This window comes from Sorex fumeus, unplaced genomic scaffold, assembly GCF_029834395.1.
Source record: "Sorex fumeus unplaced genomic scaffold, SorFum_2.1 ptg000183l, whole genome shotgun sequence".
Classification (NCBI taxonomy): Eukaryota; Metazoa; Chordata; class Mammalia; order Eulipotyphla; family Soricidae; genus Sorex; species Sorex fumeus.
In genome coordinates, this window is record NW_026606240.1 from 2,398,229 (window position 1) to 2,413,829 (window position 15,601).

General features: G+C 44.8%; 1 protein-coding gene across 2 annotated transcripts in view; it reads left to right on the plus strand.

Moving 5' to 3' along the window:
• The window catches only part of N4BP2L1 (NEDD4 binding protein 2 like 1), a 32,973-nt gene extending 19,243 nt beyond the window's left edge, over positions 1-13,730 (plus strand). Inside the window, exons 2-5 of one of the 2 annotated variants that reach the window (XM_056107936.1) lie at positions 7,410-7,537; positions 7,848-7,936; positions 10,989-11,065; positions 12,142-13,730. In XM_056107936.1, coding sequence (XP_055963911.1) covers positions 7,410-7,537; positions 7,848-7,936; positions 10,989-11,065; positions 12,142-12,400 — 553 coding nt within the window. In that variant the 3' untranslated portion in view covers positions 12,401-13,730. Of the gene's footprint in view, positions 1-7,409; positions 7,538-7,847; positions 7,937-10,988; positions 11,066-11,114; positions 11,184-12,141 lie in introns of both variants that reach the window. The other variant, XM_056107937.1, reaches the window with a different exon arrangement.
• The last annotated feature ends 1,871 nt before the right edge of the window (positions 13,731-15,601 follow it).

Below are 15,601 nucleotides of genomic sequence, written 5' to 3' on the forward strand. Positions count from 1 at the left end.
TTACGTTTCATTAGAGGCCTGGAGTGGTGGTGCAGCAGATAGGGTGCTTGCCTTGCATGCAGTTGACCCAGGTAGGATCCCTGGCACTCCATATGTTCCCCTGACCATCGCCAGAAGTGATCCTTGAGCACTGAGCCAGGAGTACCCTTGAGCACTACTGGGTATGACCCAAAAACAAAGAAAGAAATTTTTGCTAGTTTATTATAAATAAAAACTAATAAAAAATTATATTCATGAAGTTAGGTCTCCCAATAAACAAGTTTTATTAACAATAAAAGATCACAAATGCAATTCAAAAATAAATATTTCTGAATGACCAGTACACAAAATCATGAATCTTGGGGCCAGAGAGAAACTACCTCAAGCATGGCCTGAGTGAAGATCCAGGAGTAAGTCAGGTGTTGTTCCAAAAAGGAAAATGAAAAACACAAAACAAAAAAAGAGAATTGGGGTGGGGCCTGGGAAGGCGAAGTTGTTATGAACTCATTTGTCTTTTTTTGCCCCTTTTCTTTTCATTCCTTCAATTTCCCTTAATGCTCCTGGCCACTGTAGCGCAGACAGAGCCAGTGGCATTAACCTACTCGCTGACGGAATAGTATTTACTGCTTCTACTTAAAGTTTGAGGGGCTAGAGAGATCGCACAGTGGTAGGGCATTTGCCTTGCACGCAGCCAGCCGGGCCAACTCGGGTTTGATTCTTCTGCCCCTCTCGGAGAGCCCGGCAAGCTACTGAGAGTATCTTGCCCACATGGCAAAGTCTGGCAAGCTCCCCGTGACATATTCGATATGCCAGACACAGTAACAACAAGTCTCACAATGTTGTGAACAACGGGAGGACAGGACTACTTAAGGCTGAGAATCTTAAGATGTTTCTGTAATTAGTTCTTTATGTAGCGTGGAGAGAAAGCTCTTTCGTCCTGTGTATTTAAGAGGCTACCTTGCCAGCCAGAGCTTATTCAACGTTTAGGTGATGAAAAAACAAGGTTTTGAAGGAATAATCAGAAAGCCCATGTAGGGAGCCAGAGAGATAGTTCAGTGGGTAAGGTGCTTGCCTTGCATGGGGCCAGCCAGGGTTTGACCACTAGCACCACATATGGTAGTACATGTGTCTGACCCACATTCAATCCACAGCACCACAGATGCCCCCCTTCATCCCCCTAGCAGTACCATGAGTGATCCCTGAGCACAAAATCAGGAATAAGTCCTGAGCATGGCCAGGTTGGCACCCAAACAAAACCAAAAGGAACACATTTAGATCCTGCATCTCAGAAATACCTGTATTATCCCCCAAACTCTATTCTATGAAAGACACTCGTATTTTGCTAGGGAACCTTGTAGGCTGCAGGTGTAGGTGGTCATATTCCATGATGGTCATTTATTCTGAGAGTAAAGTAAAGTAAAAGTAAAGGCCCTCCCGTTGATCGTCGATTTGCTCGAGCGGGCCCAGTAACGTCTCCATTGGAGACTTTGTTGTTACTGTGTCTGGCATATCGAATTCTCTCGGTAGCTTGCCGGGCTCTCCGAGAGGGGCGGAGGAATCGAACTCGGGTCGGCCATGTTGGCCACTTATAAGGCGAACGCCCTACCCGCTGTGCTATCGCTCCAGCCCCAGGAATTCTGAGAAATTTATTCTGAGAAATTTTTAAAAAATTTGAAGTTTAATTTTTAACTCTAGTAGGGAATAAAATTCAAACAGAATAAAATGTAGGCTGGGCATGAATGGTTTAAAAAAGAATTTCTTGAAATCGTGGTAACAGTTTCCCAGATTGTACTTTTACACCTTTTTTTACAAAGGTGTTTTACAAAGTTTACAAAGTTTTACAAAGTTTAGAAAGTTTTTTCACAAAGGTATTTTACAAAGTTTACACATTGGAGAGCTTCCTACTGATAGTATCAATTGTAAAAAAAGGAAAACAAGAGTAGTTAAGGAATGTGTGGGAAAGGAAACCCAGATCTCACATGTCAAACAGGGTTGGGGATGTGGTTTAACAGTGCAGTCCTTGCTCTGTGTGAGTGAGGCCCTGGGTTTCATTCCCTTCACTGAGCTCTGCCCCCTCAAAAATAAAAACAAAAACCCCAACCAAACAAAAACCAACCAAATGGTCAAACACTGGGCTGTAGTGATAGTACAGTAGGTCGGATGCTTGCTTTGAATGAACTTGACCCTGGTTTAATCCCTGGCACCACATTGGGTCTCTGAAGCCGTGCCAGGAAAGATCCCTGAACAGAGTCTGGAGGAAGCCCTGAGCACCCCTGAGTGTGGTCAAAAATCACGTATACACACCATACACACCCTAACCCTAACACACACACACTCATACACACACACACACACACACACACACACCCAGAAATAAAGGTCAAACAAGGAAAAAACTCATACCATTCCTCCTAAGAGTGGAAGAGGTAATAGAAATACAAATAAAGCCAGATCTAGAAGGGACAAGAAAATCTGGACCGAAAAAACAAACCAAACAAACCAAAAAACAACTTTTAGAACTATTCTCCAGAGTTGCTTCATACACAAAAGTTAAAAAAAATAAAGTATTTGTGTGTGTGTGTGTGTGTGTGTGTGTGTGTGTGTTGGAGGGCCAGAAGCACCACACTGCCCTCTCCACTTCCCCACAGGGTTTAGGGGATCATATCTGGTGCTGGGAATTGGGCCAGGTCAGGCTCATGCAAGTCAAAGTGCTCTGCCTGCTGTACTGTCTCTGGCCCCTCAGTTGTTTTTCTAATGATTACACCAGTTTAAAGTTTTACTCTCAATTTGAGTATTTTTAAAGACAATTAAAAGACATATGTAGAGGCTATCTACATTCCATTCAACCTTTAAACTTTCTTCAAGTCACTTTATCCGAGAGAGCTTTAAAATGCTACACTTTCTTTGCCACCTCTGGCTTCAGTGAGGACCAGCACTGACCAGCTGTGGCAGCTGAGATTCCACAGCACAGCCTGGGTGGGTTTCCTTCCCACAGAGGCCGTGGTCGGCGGGAACCCGCTGGGACACCACTACACCAGGAAGGCCCGCCCTGCCCAATCAGCGCCCCCTTTTTAAATAATTTTTTTTAATTGAATCACTGAGACAGACCCTTAGAAAGTTTCTTATGATTGGATTTCAGTCATTCAGTATTCTAACACCCATCCCTCCACCAGCGTCCATTTTCCAGCACCAGTGTCCCCAGGTTCCCTCTCATTACCCCCCAGCCCCAGTCCAACCCCCTGCCTTCTGTAGGGCAGGCGCTTTTCCTCTCTGTCTGTCTGTCTGTCTGTCTGTCTCTGTCTGTCTCTGTCTCTGTCTCTCTCTTTCTCCCCTCCCTGTTTCCTTCCCTTCCTTTTGTCAGCACCCCCTTTTGCCAGATGCCAGCATGCCTGCAACTGCAGGGATGGTTGCAGGCAAGACCCGCGGAACCCATCTATCCCCACCCCTTTGTTGCCCTACAAGATTAAGTCCCCTCCCTTTCCTCATTGTAGGTTGCTCAGAGTCCAGGATAACCATCATGCATCACTGTTGTTCTCAACTTAAACACCCACATTCCTTGGATGGTCTTGGCCTTTTACTTCTCCCTGGGCACATCCTAGCCTGCCAATGTGCTTTTTCAATTAATGGTGCGATACTCAGAAGGATGTTTGAATGTGATATGCCACTGTCACCCTTCCTGTCAGTGCTCCTCAAATCCCCTGAGTCCCTCACTCCTAATTAGCCCTTGGCCATTGCTTTCTCCTCTTCCGGGGTCATGGGTCTCAGCCCCAGGGGATGAGATACTCCTGGCTACTCCTCGCCTTGGAGGTGGCTCCCTGCAGAGCTGAGATGTGGTGGTTGAAGGGGGTCGGGGCTGTGTGCTGCCAGGGATCAAACTGAAGGCCTCACACGTGCATGTGCTCTGCCACTGACTCACGTCCCTGGCTTCCCAAGTTCTCCGCCTCATTTTTGACTCACACCCGGCAATGCTCAGGGCTTACTCCTGGCTCTGCACTCAGGAATTACTCGTGGCGGTGCTTGGGGATATGTGGGATGCCTGGGATAAAACCCAGGTCAGCCGCGTGCAAGGCAGATCCCCTACCCTCAGTGCTATCACTCCGGCCCCCTTCCGCATGCTCTCTTAGTTCTACTCTGGCACAGTGGGTGTTCATTGTATTACTTGCGTCAATTACTTGTGAGCTCTGACTTCTAATTAGGCCAAGAATTTTGTGGAAACTGCACCTTATTTATTTTCTTGGTTTTGGGTCACACCTGGCAGTGCTCAGGGCTTATTCTGGGCTCTTTGCTCAGGGATCATTCCTGGCAGTACTCAGGTGACCCATTTTGAGTGGTGGGAATCAAACTGCGTTGGCCACCTGCAAGGCAAGCACCTTCCCCACTGTAGTATCTCACTGGCCCCTGCACTTCTTTCATATTTTGTATAGAACTTGTACTTGTCAGGTACTCAATAAATGTTTTATGAGTTATGTAATTAACATTCTTTAATATTATCTTATGACCGTGTTTTCCCAGAGAGCTATCAAGAGAGATTCTCAGATTGCAGTTGAGATCAAGATGTATGATTATGTACATTGAATTTCTCACCTTCACCTATTCCCAGATAAACTGGATTTAGTCTGGAATTACTGTTTTTCAGCTCTCTTGATTTCCTTGGGAATGTGAGCAAGTCTTTCAAAGAATTTTGACAGCAGTATGTATTTGTTTCTGGTTTCTGGTGTGTATTTACTCATTTTTGAACATCGAATCATTTCATCTCTATTTCCTAATACTCTCTCGAAGTAACTACAATATTATGTACTCACTCCAGTATACATTACTGCTATGACATCAGCCAGTCTGAGGTGGTGAATTTGACCTTATTTGTCGTAATCATTAATAAAATATCAGTACTTTATACTTCTCAAGTGCTCTACTGTTTACTTCATGCTTTCCCTGTCCTGACTTCACTTGAACCTTACTGGAAGCTCTTCAGTAGAGAGGACTTTCTGTGTGTTGTAGTCCCGAAGACAGAAATGTGGGGTGTCACCTCACTAGTCAGTGGGTGGGTCAAAGGGACTTGGACTTTTCGAGATAGGCACTATGCCAGACACTTCTCTGATGAGCTCGGCCCCGTGATGGAGCAAAGGAGTTGACTTTAGCCTCTTCACAGCTGAGGCAGGAACCTGGAGATTTGCCTAGATATACACTGTTATCCATCCTCTCTTCCGACATAGTCTGATAAGGATTTTCAGTGGAAATATGCTCTCTTTGAAGTTACTCTGAGAATAACTTAATGCCTTAAATGAAAACTGTCAAGGAATTGGTCTTTCATTTTCATTTTTGGTTTTTGGAACACACTTGGAAGTGCTCAGGGATCACTCCTGGAAGTGAGTGAACCAACATTACAGGGTGCTGAAGATCAAACTAGGGTCAGAAGGGTGCAAGGCAGGTACCCTACCTGCTGTGCTATCTCTTCGGCCACTCCTGTTCTGCTTTTTAAAAAAATGGATCCTGGGAGGCTGGAGCCATAGCACACTGGGTGGTGCATTTGCCTTGCATGCGGCCGACCCGGGTTTGATCCCCAGCATCCCATATGGTCCCCCGAGCATCACCAGGAGTAATTCCTGAGTGCATGAGCCAGGAGTAACCTCTGTGCATCGCTGGGGTGACCCAAGAAGCAAAAATAAATAATAAATAAAAAGGATCCTGGGCCTCAGTTTGTTGAAACATGTTACCTTGTAGGGTAATTCACAATGTCACTTCATTCATTTTGTACCTCATCAAGAAATTGCCTGTCGAGTGGGTCTTTAGTGGGTGCATAAAGCAGAGCTCCAAGGAGATGGGACCCAGGACAGATGAAGGTGTCAGGGTGCGGGGAAGGGCATCAGCCTGGGACCCCAGCACCCAGGTACATGTCTCAGGGGAAAGGCCCAGGTGTCCATAAGGAAGACAGTCACCAGGTGTCCCCAGCACGTGTTCGCTTTAGGAGCTGGAGGCATCCATGCTGGCCTCAGCCCTCTTCCATCTGTAAGGAGCAACACCACAAGAGAGAATAAGCTGCTCCCTTTATTGATTGATTGATTGATTTTTATTATTTTTTAAATTTATTTTTTTTATTGAGTCATCCTGAGATAGTTAAAAAAGTTGATCATGATTGCGTTTCAGTCATACAATGTTCCAACACCCATCCCTTCACCACTGTACATTTTTCACCACCAGTGTCCCCAGGTTCCTTCCCGGCACCAGGAAGTCTCAAAATGGAGACGTTACTGGGCCCGCTCGAGCAAATCGATGAACAGCGGGACAAAGTGTGACATGTATGTGTGTCACTGTTGTCACTGTCCTCCCATTGTTCATCGATTACAGTAACGTCTCCATTGGAGACTTTGTTGTTACTGTGTTTGGCATATTGAATACATCACGGGGAGCTTGCCAGGCTCTCCGAGAGGGGCAGAGGAATCAAACTCAGGTCAGCCATGTTGGCTGCATGCAAGGCAAATGCCCTACCGCTGTGCTATATTATATCATGATCATCCTGTTGTTTGTCTATTGCCTCGAGCAGGCACCAGTAACGTCTCCTTCGTCCTAGCCCTGAGATTTTAAAAAGTGCCATATCCAAGGTTCTTTCAGGGTTGGAGAAAGAGACCCATTGTTGTTACTGGTATTTGGCATATTGGGTACACCATGGGGAGTTTGCCAGACTCTGCGATGTGGGCAGGTTACATTCGGTAGCCTGCCAGGTTGTCCAAAGTAAGAATGAGTTGCGACCGTGCGCTTCTGGGAGCTGGGTTTTATAGTCTCTGGGTCTTGGCAGTTGATGGGATTACACAGCGCTGGCGGGGGGTGGGGGGGCAGTTGGTGGTTGTGACCTCTGCCTACTGGAAGATGAAGGATTTGGGTGGAGGATGCTCAGCCCCGATCCGAGCAGGCTTGGAGATCTCAGCCCCGGGACCCGCATGCCTTTGTTCCTCTGCCAGTACCTTCATGCGTGTGGAGAGTGGTCTCAGCATGGTGGTGGCTGGTTCTGGAGGTCTTCGGCTTCCGGGGCTCTGCTTGGGGTGGGGAGGGAAACTCAACCCGCCCCCCCTCCAAGGGGCCCCAGTGAGGACAGCCAGGTGCGGGGGTAGGAGATTCTGTGCTGTTCTCTTCCGGGAAATATATATTTACTCTTAATTCCTTTCATCACTCAGTACTTGTGCAGAGTGATCATTTCCAACTATCATTGTCATAGTGGTCCCTTCTCTATCCTAACTGCCCTCCCCTAACTCCCACCACTTGTGGCAAGTTTCACCCAGAATCTGGAGCTGCTCCCTTTAGATGGAAATGAACAGCTCAGTCACAGAAGGCAAGTGTGTAGGGGGTTGTGCTCACCATTGAAAACTGCAGTTAGAAGGAAGACCTATCATGTCTTTGTACAGTCTTGAAATAATTTCTTATTTCTCACTTTCCAGACAATTGCAACATGACTTCCCCAGGGCCCTGATTTTCAGCACGGATGATTTTTTCTTCAGGGAAGATGGTACCTACGAATTCAATCCTGACTTCCTGGAGGAAGCACACGAGTGGAACCAGAAAAGAGGTGACAGATATCTTTCCAAACTCCTGGGAAATTCCACCGTGTCCATAGCCTTGTAGCTGCTGCAGAATGAAAACATTTGATAAAAGGAGATTAATCAGAGATTCTGTCATTTTGCCCCTCAGCAGAAGGCCAGAGAGCCTTCGCCTTCCAGATTCCAGGAATTAGGAAATGATTGATAACAGGTTCTGAAAAAGATGGCATTAAGGTTGTATGCTGAGGACATCCTGTAATAGAAGTAACAAAAGGGGCAGTCACGCTTGTCCTTCTCTCTGTTGCATGTTGTTCACTGTTATATAACATTGTGTTGCAGCAAGAAAAGCAATGAGGAATGGCATATCCCCTATTATTATCGATAATACCAACCTGCACGCCTGGGAAATGAAGCCCTATGCAGTCATGGTAGGAAGAAGCGTTATTCTGAATTTTCCGTTTATGGACATTTTCTGAGAAAGCTGAAACATTTGTTACCCACCCCTTCCTCTTCCTCTTTGTCTAATCTCCCACTTGTGGTGGCGGATCCTCATGGGTAAAGAGGTTTGACCTTGGTGTTTCTCTGCCGTTCAGTGGCTGCCATTTGCTGAGCTGCCCGTGTCCCTGAGAGCCCACGTTTTAAATAGGGGGGTCTGAACTCTTGCTAGCGTTTTCCACCGGGGTTATTTGCCCATGGGAGCCATGTAGGTGCAGCCACTGAAACTCTCAGGAATCTGGGTGGTCTGTCACTGGCGAGCTGGGGGGTCCAGCACTGAATGTGGTCATGTGGGAAATTCAGGGCCACAGAACTTGATAGTTTCAAAAAAAAGGAGATTTAAGAGGAACGCTGTCACCCTAAGATAAAAAGATAAAATATTCCTATTATAACTCACTTCTCTATTGCCAGAATTACTAAAGAATGGCCAGACGAATAAAACAGTAGTCATGATTTTCTTCAAGAATGTCTTTTATTTATTTTTAATTTTTGGGTTTTGGGCAAAAAGTGACAGTGCTTAGGGCTTACTCCCGGGTCTGCACAAACAGTTCACTCCTGGAGGGCTTGGGGACTACTGGGGCACTGGGATCGAGCCATACCTGCTGTACTGTTGCTCCGGCCCCAAGAACGTCGTGTGTGTGTGTGTGTGTGTGTGTGTGTGTGTGTGTGTGTGTAGTAAAACAGATTTTATTTGTAGGGTATTGAAGGTATGGAGGGGAGGGAAAGAGAGCAAGAGCGAGAGTGAGCGAGAGAGAGAGGGTAGAGGGGAGAGAGAGAGAGAAAGAAAAGAGAGAGAGGGAGGGAGAGGGAGGTGTAGATAGGAAACTACACATCTCAAGAGGGGAGATGTGGGTGACTCATGGGCTTGGGCACAAGATGTGCTCGGCCACGTGTGTGTAAGCATGGGCTTGGGCAGCATATTCGTGCCGAACGAATGTCTTTTTTAGAAAAAAATTTTTATTCCTAGATTTTGTGATTTTGTTTAATTTTGGTTTGATGTTTGGGCCATACCTCGTGTTGCTAAGGGCTTTCTCCTGACTCTGTGCTCAGGATATCACGTGGTGCCAGGGATTACACCTGGGTAGGCATATACAAGGCAAGTGCCTTAACTGCTAGACTCTTTTTGGTTTGCCCCAGACATATTTAATCTTTTTTTTTTTGTAATTTTTTGGGTCACACCCAGCGATGCTCAGGAGTTACTCCTCACTTTCCACTCAGGAATTACTCCTGGCAGTGCTTGGGGGACCATATGGGATGCCGGGGATTGAACCCGGGTCGACTGCGTGCAAGGCAAACTCCCTATCCGCTGTACTATTGCTCTGGCCCAGACATATTTAATCTTCATGCTAATAAGTTTTCTTACTTTTTTTTGGTATATAAAGGAGAAAAGATCCAGAGACACAGAGGAGAAGGGAAGGACAGAATACTTCTGAGTTTCCGACTTTTGTTACAAGAATCCTTGCTTGGCTAAATGTAAAGTGACTATCTTCAAATCTGGATTCTTGTCCATCTCTTTTTAGCCCTCTGCTACATCTGGGGCAAACAGCTTACATTCAGGTGCACTTTGTTCTGACTGTTCTTTCCTCCACTCTACATGGGCCCAGATGTGGGTTTTTCTTTGGTGACTGGAGAAAAGAATGAACAGCAGCTCCGTGGTTATTTCAGATCTCTGGTTCAGTTTCGAGAGGAAGAAACAGACATGTGAAGAGTCAAATTAATGACTCTTCAATCAGATTTGGTGATACGAGCAAACCACAATCAAAAATTAGTGACTAACTGAGAATGAATTAAGGAAAGTACATTTTACTTTTTTCCCCCTTGATATTCAAAACATTTCCCCAGCTATCCAGAGCTTTGAGTAAAGCACAGAAATTAGATTATTTTCTTCTTCTTCTTCTTCTTCTTTTTTTTTTAAAGGACAGGGTCTTTATTTTTTAATTTTTCTTTTTTTTAGCTTTTTGGGTCATATCCGGCGATGCACTCAGGAATAACTCCTGGCAGTGCTCGGAGGACCATATGGGATACTGGGAATTGAACCTGGGTCGGCCGCGTGCAAGGCAATGCCCTACCCGCTGTGCTATCGCTCCAGCCCCAAATTAGATTATTGTCTAAAAACTTTATCTAATTAGAAGTGTCCATTTGTAAAATGAAGAGGAAATTTTTTTTTCTTTTTGGGTCACACTCGGCGATGCACAGGGGTTATACTCCTGGCTCATGCACTCAGGAATTACTCCTGGTAGTGCTTGGGGGACCATATGGGATGCTGAGAATAGAACCCGGGTTGGCCACGTGCAAGGAAAATGCCCTACCCGCTGTGCTATCGCTCCAGTCCTGGAATTTTTTTTTTTTATCTCTACTCTGTATTTAATAACACAGTAAACAATAGTGATAATAACAAAGTTCAGTTGAGATTAAAATAAGCATAAGTGCTAAGAATACTTGGGTGTCTTAATGAAAATTCTAACAGTATTTTAAACCCAGAGAAATGGGGTTGGATGCATTGAACTGTTCTCTTAGTGCATAGCAGGACCGTGGTTTTTGGAGGGGAGGGCATGTAAAGTATGTGGAAAATCGCATTTAATTCTCAAGTTCTTTGCCTGTCACACACTCACTTTTCAAACCCAGGCACGAAGGATAGGGCGAGGCCTTTGACAATGAAAGTATGATATTTACATAATTGTCTTTGAGAAGCCATGAGTTCATTTCTTATATCTGTGGACAGGCCGTTTTAAATATCCAGATATTTTGACAGATGTCCATGACAAAGAACTTTCCTAGTTTTATAATCTGAATGCAATTTATCCTGGGGAACCAGCATACCATCTGAGTGTGAAAGTAAACTAACTTATGAATTTAAGTAAAAACATTGGATTACTTGTTTAAAAACATTAGAAAAAGCTTTGTAGTAAATGTTAAGTGGCAGCATACGCATTCCCAAACATACATACCATGTCTTCAATGTTTTATGTACTTTTGAAAAATCAGGCACTTGAAAATAACTATGAAGTTATATTCCGAGAACCTGACACTCGCTGGAAATTCAACGTTCAAGAGTTAGCCAGGTACTTCTTTGTTTTTCTAGTTCCTCATTCTGTATCCTGCTGTTTTCAGGTATTTCAGACTGAACAAAAGCATCTTTTCGGGCTGGAAACGGACATGGTAGTTTTCAGGCCAGAAATGGTAATTCTTGGAAATTGATAACTTTGGAATTATTTATGTGAAGACTTTAGCTTGGGGGTCAGCTATCTAATGTAATGCTAAATGCTAAATCTTGGCTTGGCCTTGGTGCTTAAAAAGGACACACTTAACATTCGGCTAAAATGCTTTTTTATTAATGAACCTTTAAAAGCATTTTCCTTTGCATGGGATTGCACATGTCAGTGAGGATTTTGCATTTAGGTTAGAGGTCTTTAGATAGTGAGCATTTTGCTTGGTGGTTCATTTATGATCTAGATGCTTCTTCTCATTTATAAAGCAATAACTTTTTATTAATTGCATGGGTTCTGATGGCCACTATTTGTGTTTTCTAATAATGCCAGTGATTCAGAGTAGCTTCTGAGATCAGAGTTTACTTTTAGTGAATGAGGCTAGTTCATTTTATGATTACAAGCAGATAGCAGTTCTGAGTTGGGATTGTGCCTCTCACAGTCACCTGAGGTGATTATTAAAAATCCTGTTTCCTGTGCCCTGTTCCTTACTTGGCCTCTCTGGTAATTACATTCCTAACTCTATCCCCAGTAAATTTACATATCCGCTGGAAACTGGGATTGTTTTAGTAAGCATGGAGCAGTACGTATGACTGACATCAATGGATAAATACCTGCGTGATTAACAAGCACATATGTGATAGAAAGATCTCATGGTATTGTTTTCTGTCTTGAAGCAAGGAATCGAGACTTCTAGACAAACAAGCTTTCGCTTTTTACTAGGCTTAGGGTAGTTCGGGGGTGTAAGGGGCAGCATGCAAGGCGAAGAGGGGTCTGAAAGATAACCTCTTCATGCTGTTTGACTCAAGTTGGGTCCCGAGAACGGGGAGTGTGTATCTGTGGAATAGTAAGAGAATTTAAGCTTTATGAGGAACTCTTTTTGATACACTGCTGTAACTAAATGTTCGCATTTCTCCCTCTCACCCCCATAGAAGAAACATTCACGGAGTTCCAAGAGAAAAAATACAGCGCATGAAAGAACGGTATGAACATAATGTTACCTTTCACAGTGTTCTTCATGCAGAAAAACCAAACAGAATGAACAGAAACCAGGACAGGAATAATACATCGTTTTCCAATGGCACAGGCTACTGGAACACCTACGCTGAGTTCCCACAGCGGCGGCCGCATGGTGGCTTCACCAACGAGAGGAACACCAGCAGGAGGGGAGGCTGTCACCACGGATATTAGAGGCATTCCAGATGTTCCCAAATGAGTTTTTACTTTGATTTTTAGTATTTATTTGTCGTCTCGTTTTACTCAGAGCTCTAACTCCAGTGTAAATAGTAGAATCTCAAAGTTTTTGAACCGAAGCCATTATTTTCATCTTCAATAAACATTTGTTCAAGTGATCATATATGCATGGTCTGATGTGGGGAACTCTGCAGATAAATTCAACAACGTTACTTTCTCTCTGGGGAAAATGTGAAACTGTGACCTGACACCATAAGCAAGAACGTAGGTGACAAAATAACACACGCTTCAGTGCCTATTTTTCTTTTCAGGACATTCATCTCCATTAGGAAAGTTGGAAAGGTGGGAGAGAAATGGGAGGAAGGAAAAATTTGATTTCAGTGCCACTGTTGCCCTGATCACCTGTGCATTAAAAAAATGTGAATTGTGTGACTTCAATGACATCGATTTTCCTTTAAAAGGAACATACTGAAATAAACATCTTGGGAATATCCTAGACTCTTGCACAGCGGGTAGGGCATTCACCTTACAAGCGGCCAACATGGCCGACCCGAGTTCGATTCCTCCGCCCCTCTCGGAGAGCCCGGCAAGCTACCGAGAGTATTCGATATGCCAGACACAGTAACAACAAAGTCTCCAATGGAGACGTTACTGGGCCCGCTCGAGCAAATCGACGATCAACGGGAGGGCCTTTACCTTTACCTTTACCTCTTTGGAAAGTACTCCTTTGGCGATTCACCTTTGTGAAACCATTGACATCTTTTAAATAGCTACACAGGCTCCTGAAGAAAATCAGTGTCATTTAAGTTACATCATGTGTTTTTATTGAATGTAATTAGAACTGAGTAGCTTTTGACTGTTTTGCTAATAGTGGAAATAAAATAAACCTGCCCTGAGGAGACACAGGTTTTTGGGAGGAATAATCAAAAAATCATGTTTATAAATGTGTGTCATCAGTTGACAGTGCACATTTAGGCATCAAAGTGAGCTCCCAGGGCCTCGATCATTCGGGGATAAAGTTCACTGTTCACCGTGTGATGAACTAACTTGGTGTTTTATGTAGCATCGTTTATGACGAAGTTCTGCAACTCTAAAATGTCCTGTTAATATCAGTAATGAATTTATGAATCCATGAATCCAGATGAAAGCTCAGATGGTTGACATCAGATTAATTGGACCTGAGACTATCAGATAAAACCATGTTGGTTGTAAGCTTTATTTATTTTTTGTTGTTGCCCAACAGCTTCTAATATTCTGCAAGTATTATTTTGTGTCCTAAATGATGGTGCTTTCATGGTTATTAAAAATTACATATGATATTACTTTATATGGATTTGTCTCTGAATTGGAACATTTCCCTTTTGGTTCAACATAAAAATTTACTTCTTTTTGTCTTGGGGCTACACCTGGCAATGCTCAGGGGTTTCTCGTGGCTCTGCACTCAAGAATCACTGTTGGTGGTTCTTGGCGGGGTGGGGTCGGGTGGGGGGCATATAGAGTGCCAGGGATAGAACACAGGTTGATCACATGGGAGGCAAATAAACGCCCTACCCACTGTACTATCTCTCAAGTCCCTATTTGTTTTTTTTTGGCCACGCCAATTGTGTTCAGAGATGACTCCTGACTCTTTGTTCAGGCATCATTCCTGGAGGGCTGATGGGGTTGACCATATGGAGTGTTGGGGGGATCAAACTTGGGTGAGCCATGTGCAAGACAAGTGCCCTCCCTGCTGTACTACTGCTGTGTCCCTCAACATAAAAATTTAAATTGATTCTGTAGAAGGTGACCATCCTAAGAATTGTATTTTTTTTTTTGCTTTTTTTAGGGGGGTCACACCTGGCGATGCTCAGGGGTTACTCCTGGCTTTGCACTCAGGAAGTACTCCTGGCAATGCTCGGGAGACCATGTCGGATGCTGGGAACCGAACCTGGATCAGCCTTGTGCAAGGCAAATGCCCTACCCGCTGTACTATCACTCCCGCCCCAGAATTAGATTTTTAAGGTCATAATTTTCTCACCATTCTAAGCAGATTGGGACAAAGGCAGTTGGGGACAGCTGAGTGGCTGCAAGGCCACCAGGGCAATGGCTGGGGCTGCCAGATGAGCTGAGTCCCGCTATGGCAGTGCCGGTGCTTGAGCCTGCAACTTCATGAGTCCCGAGCCCAGAGATTCAGTCAGGATAGTCAGGTGTGTGAGCACAAATGGGCGTGACCCTCACACCCGTGCCCCTAGCTCACAAGGAGCACTAAAAGATGTGCCAGTTCCACAATCAAGAACTGTGACCTGACAAGCATTTGTGTGAGCAGAGTGCAGCCCCTGTGAACAGAGGTAAGCGTCACAACTGAAGGTGTGCAACCTATGCACAGTGTGGCCAAGCGTCCAAGTCCACATACCTGCTGTGCAACCCCGAAGAAACACAACTGATGTTCGAGAGGCAGGAGTGCGTGAGATTCTGGCCACGGTATCCGTGAAGTGGGGAGTCACTGTCACTGTCCTCCCGTTGTTCATCGATTTGCTTGAGCGGGCCCAGTAACACTGTGAGACTTGTTACTGTGCTTGGCATATTAAATATGTCATGGGGAGCTTGCCAGGCTTTGCTGTGTGGGCGAGATACTCTCGGTAGCTTGCCGGGCTCTCCGAGAGGGGCGGAGGAATCAAACTTGGGTAGACCTGGGGAGTAAGAAAAGTTATTTAGCAATCTCATTGCCTTAATATTTCCTCTGGACATTTGTGGAATCTGTTCGTCAATAGCTTGTGGACTACCAGCAATTCACTTGCCATTTTTTTTTATTGTTAGTGAAACACCATGAGGTACAGTTGTAGATTTACAATTTTTTGTGCTTGGGTTTCGATTATACAACGATCAAATACCCATCCCTCCACCAGTGCCCATTTTCCACCACCATGGATAATATCCCTTCCACCCCCATCCCGCCCCCGTCCCACCCTGCCTCTGTGGCAGGGCGATCCCTTGTGTTCTCTCCTTTTGGGTGTTGTGGTCTGCAAAAGAGGCATTGAGTGGCAAACATGTTCAGTCCATAGTCTACTTTCGACATGCATCTCCCCTCCTGGGAAGATCCTCCAAACACCCTCTATTTGGTGCTCCCTTCTCTATCTGAGCTGCCCTTTCCCCTAGAATGCCCGGCTGGCCTCTAAGCTATGGAGTAATCCTCCTGGTTGGCCTCTAAGCTATGGAGTA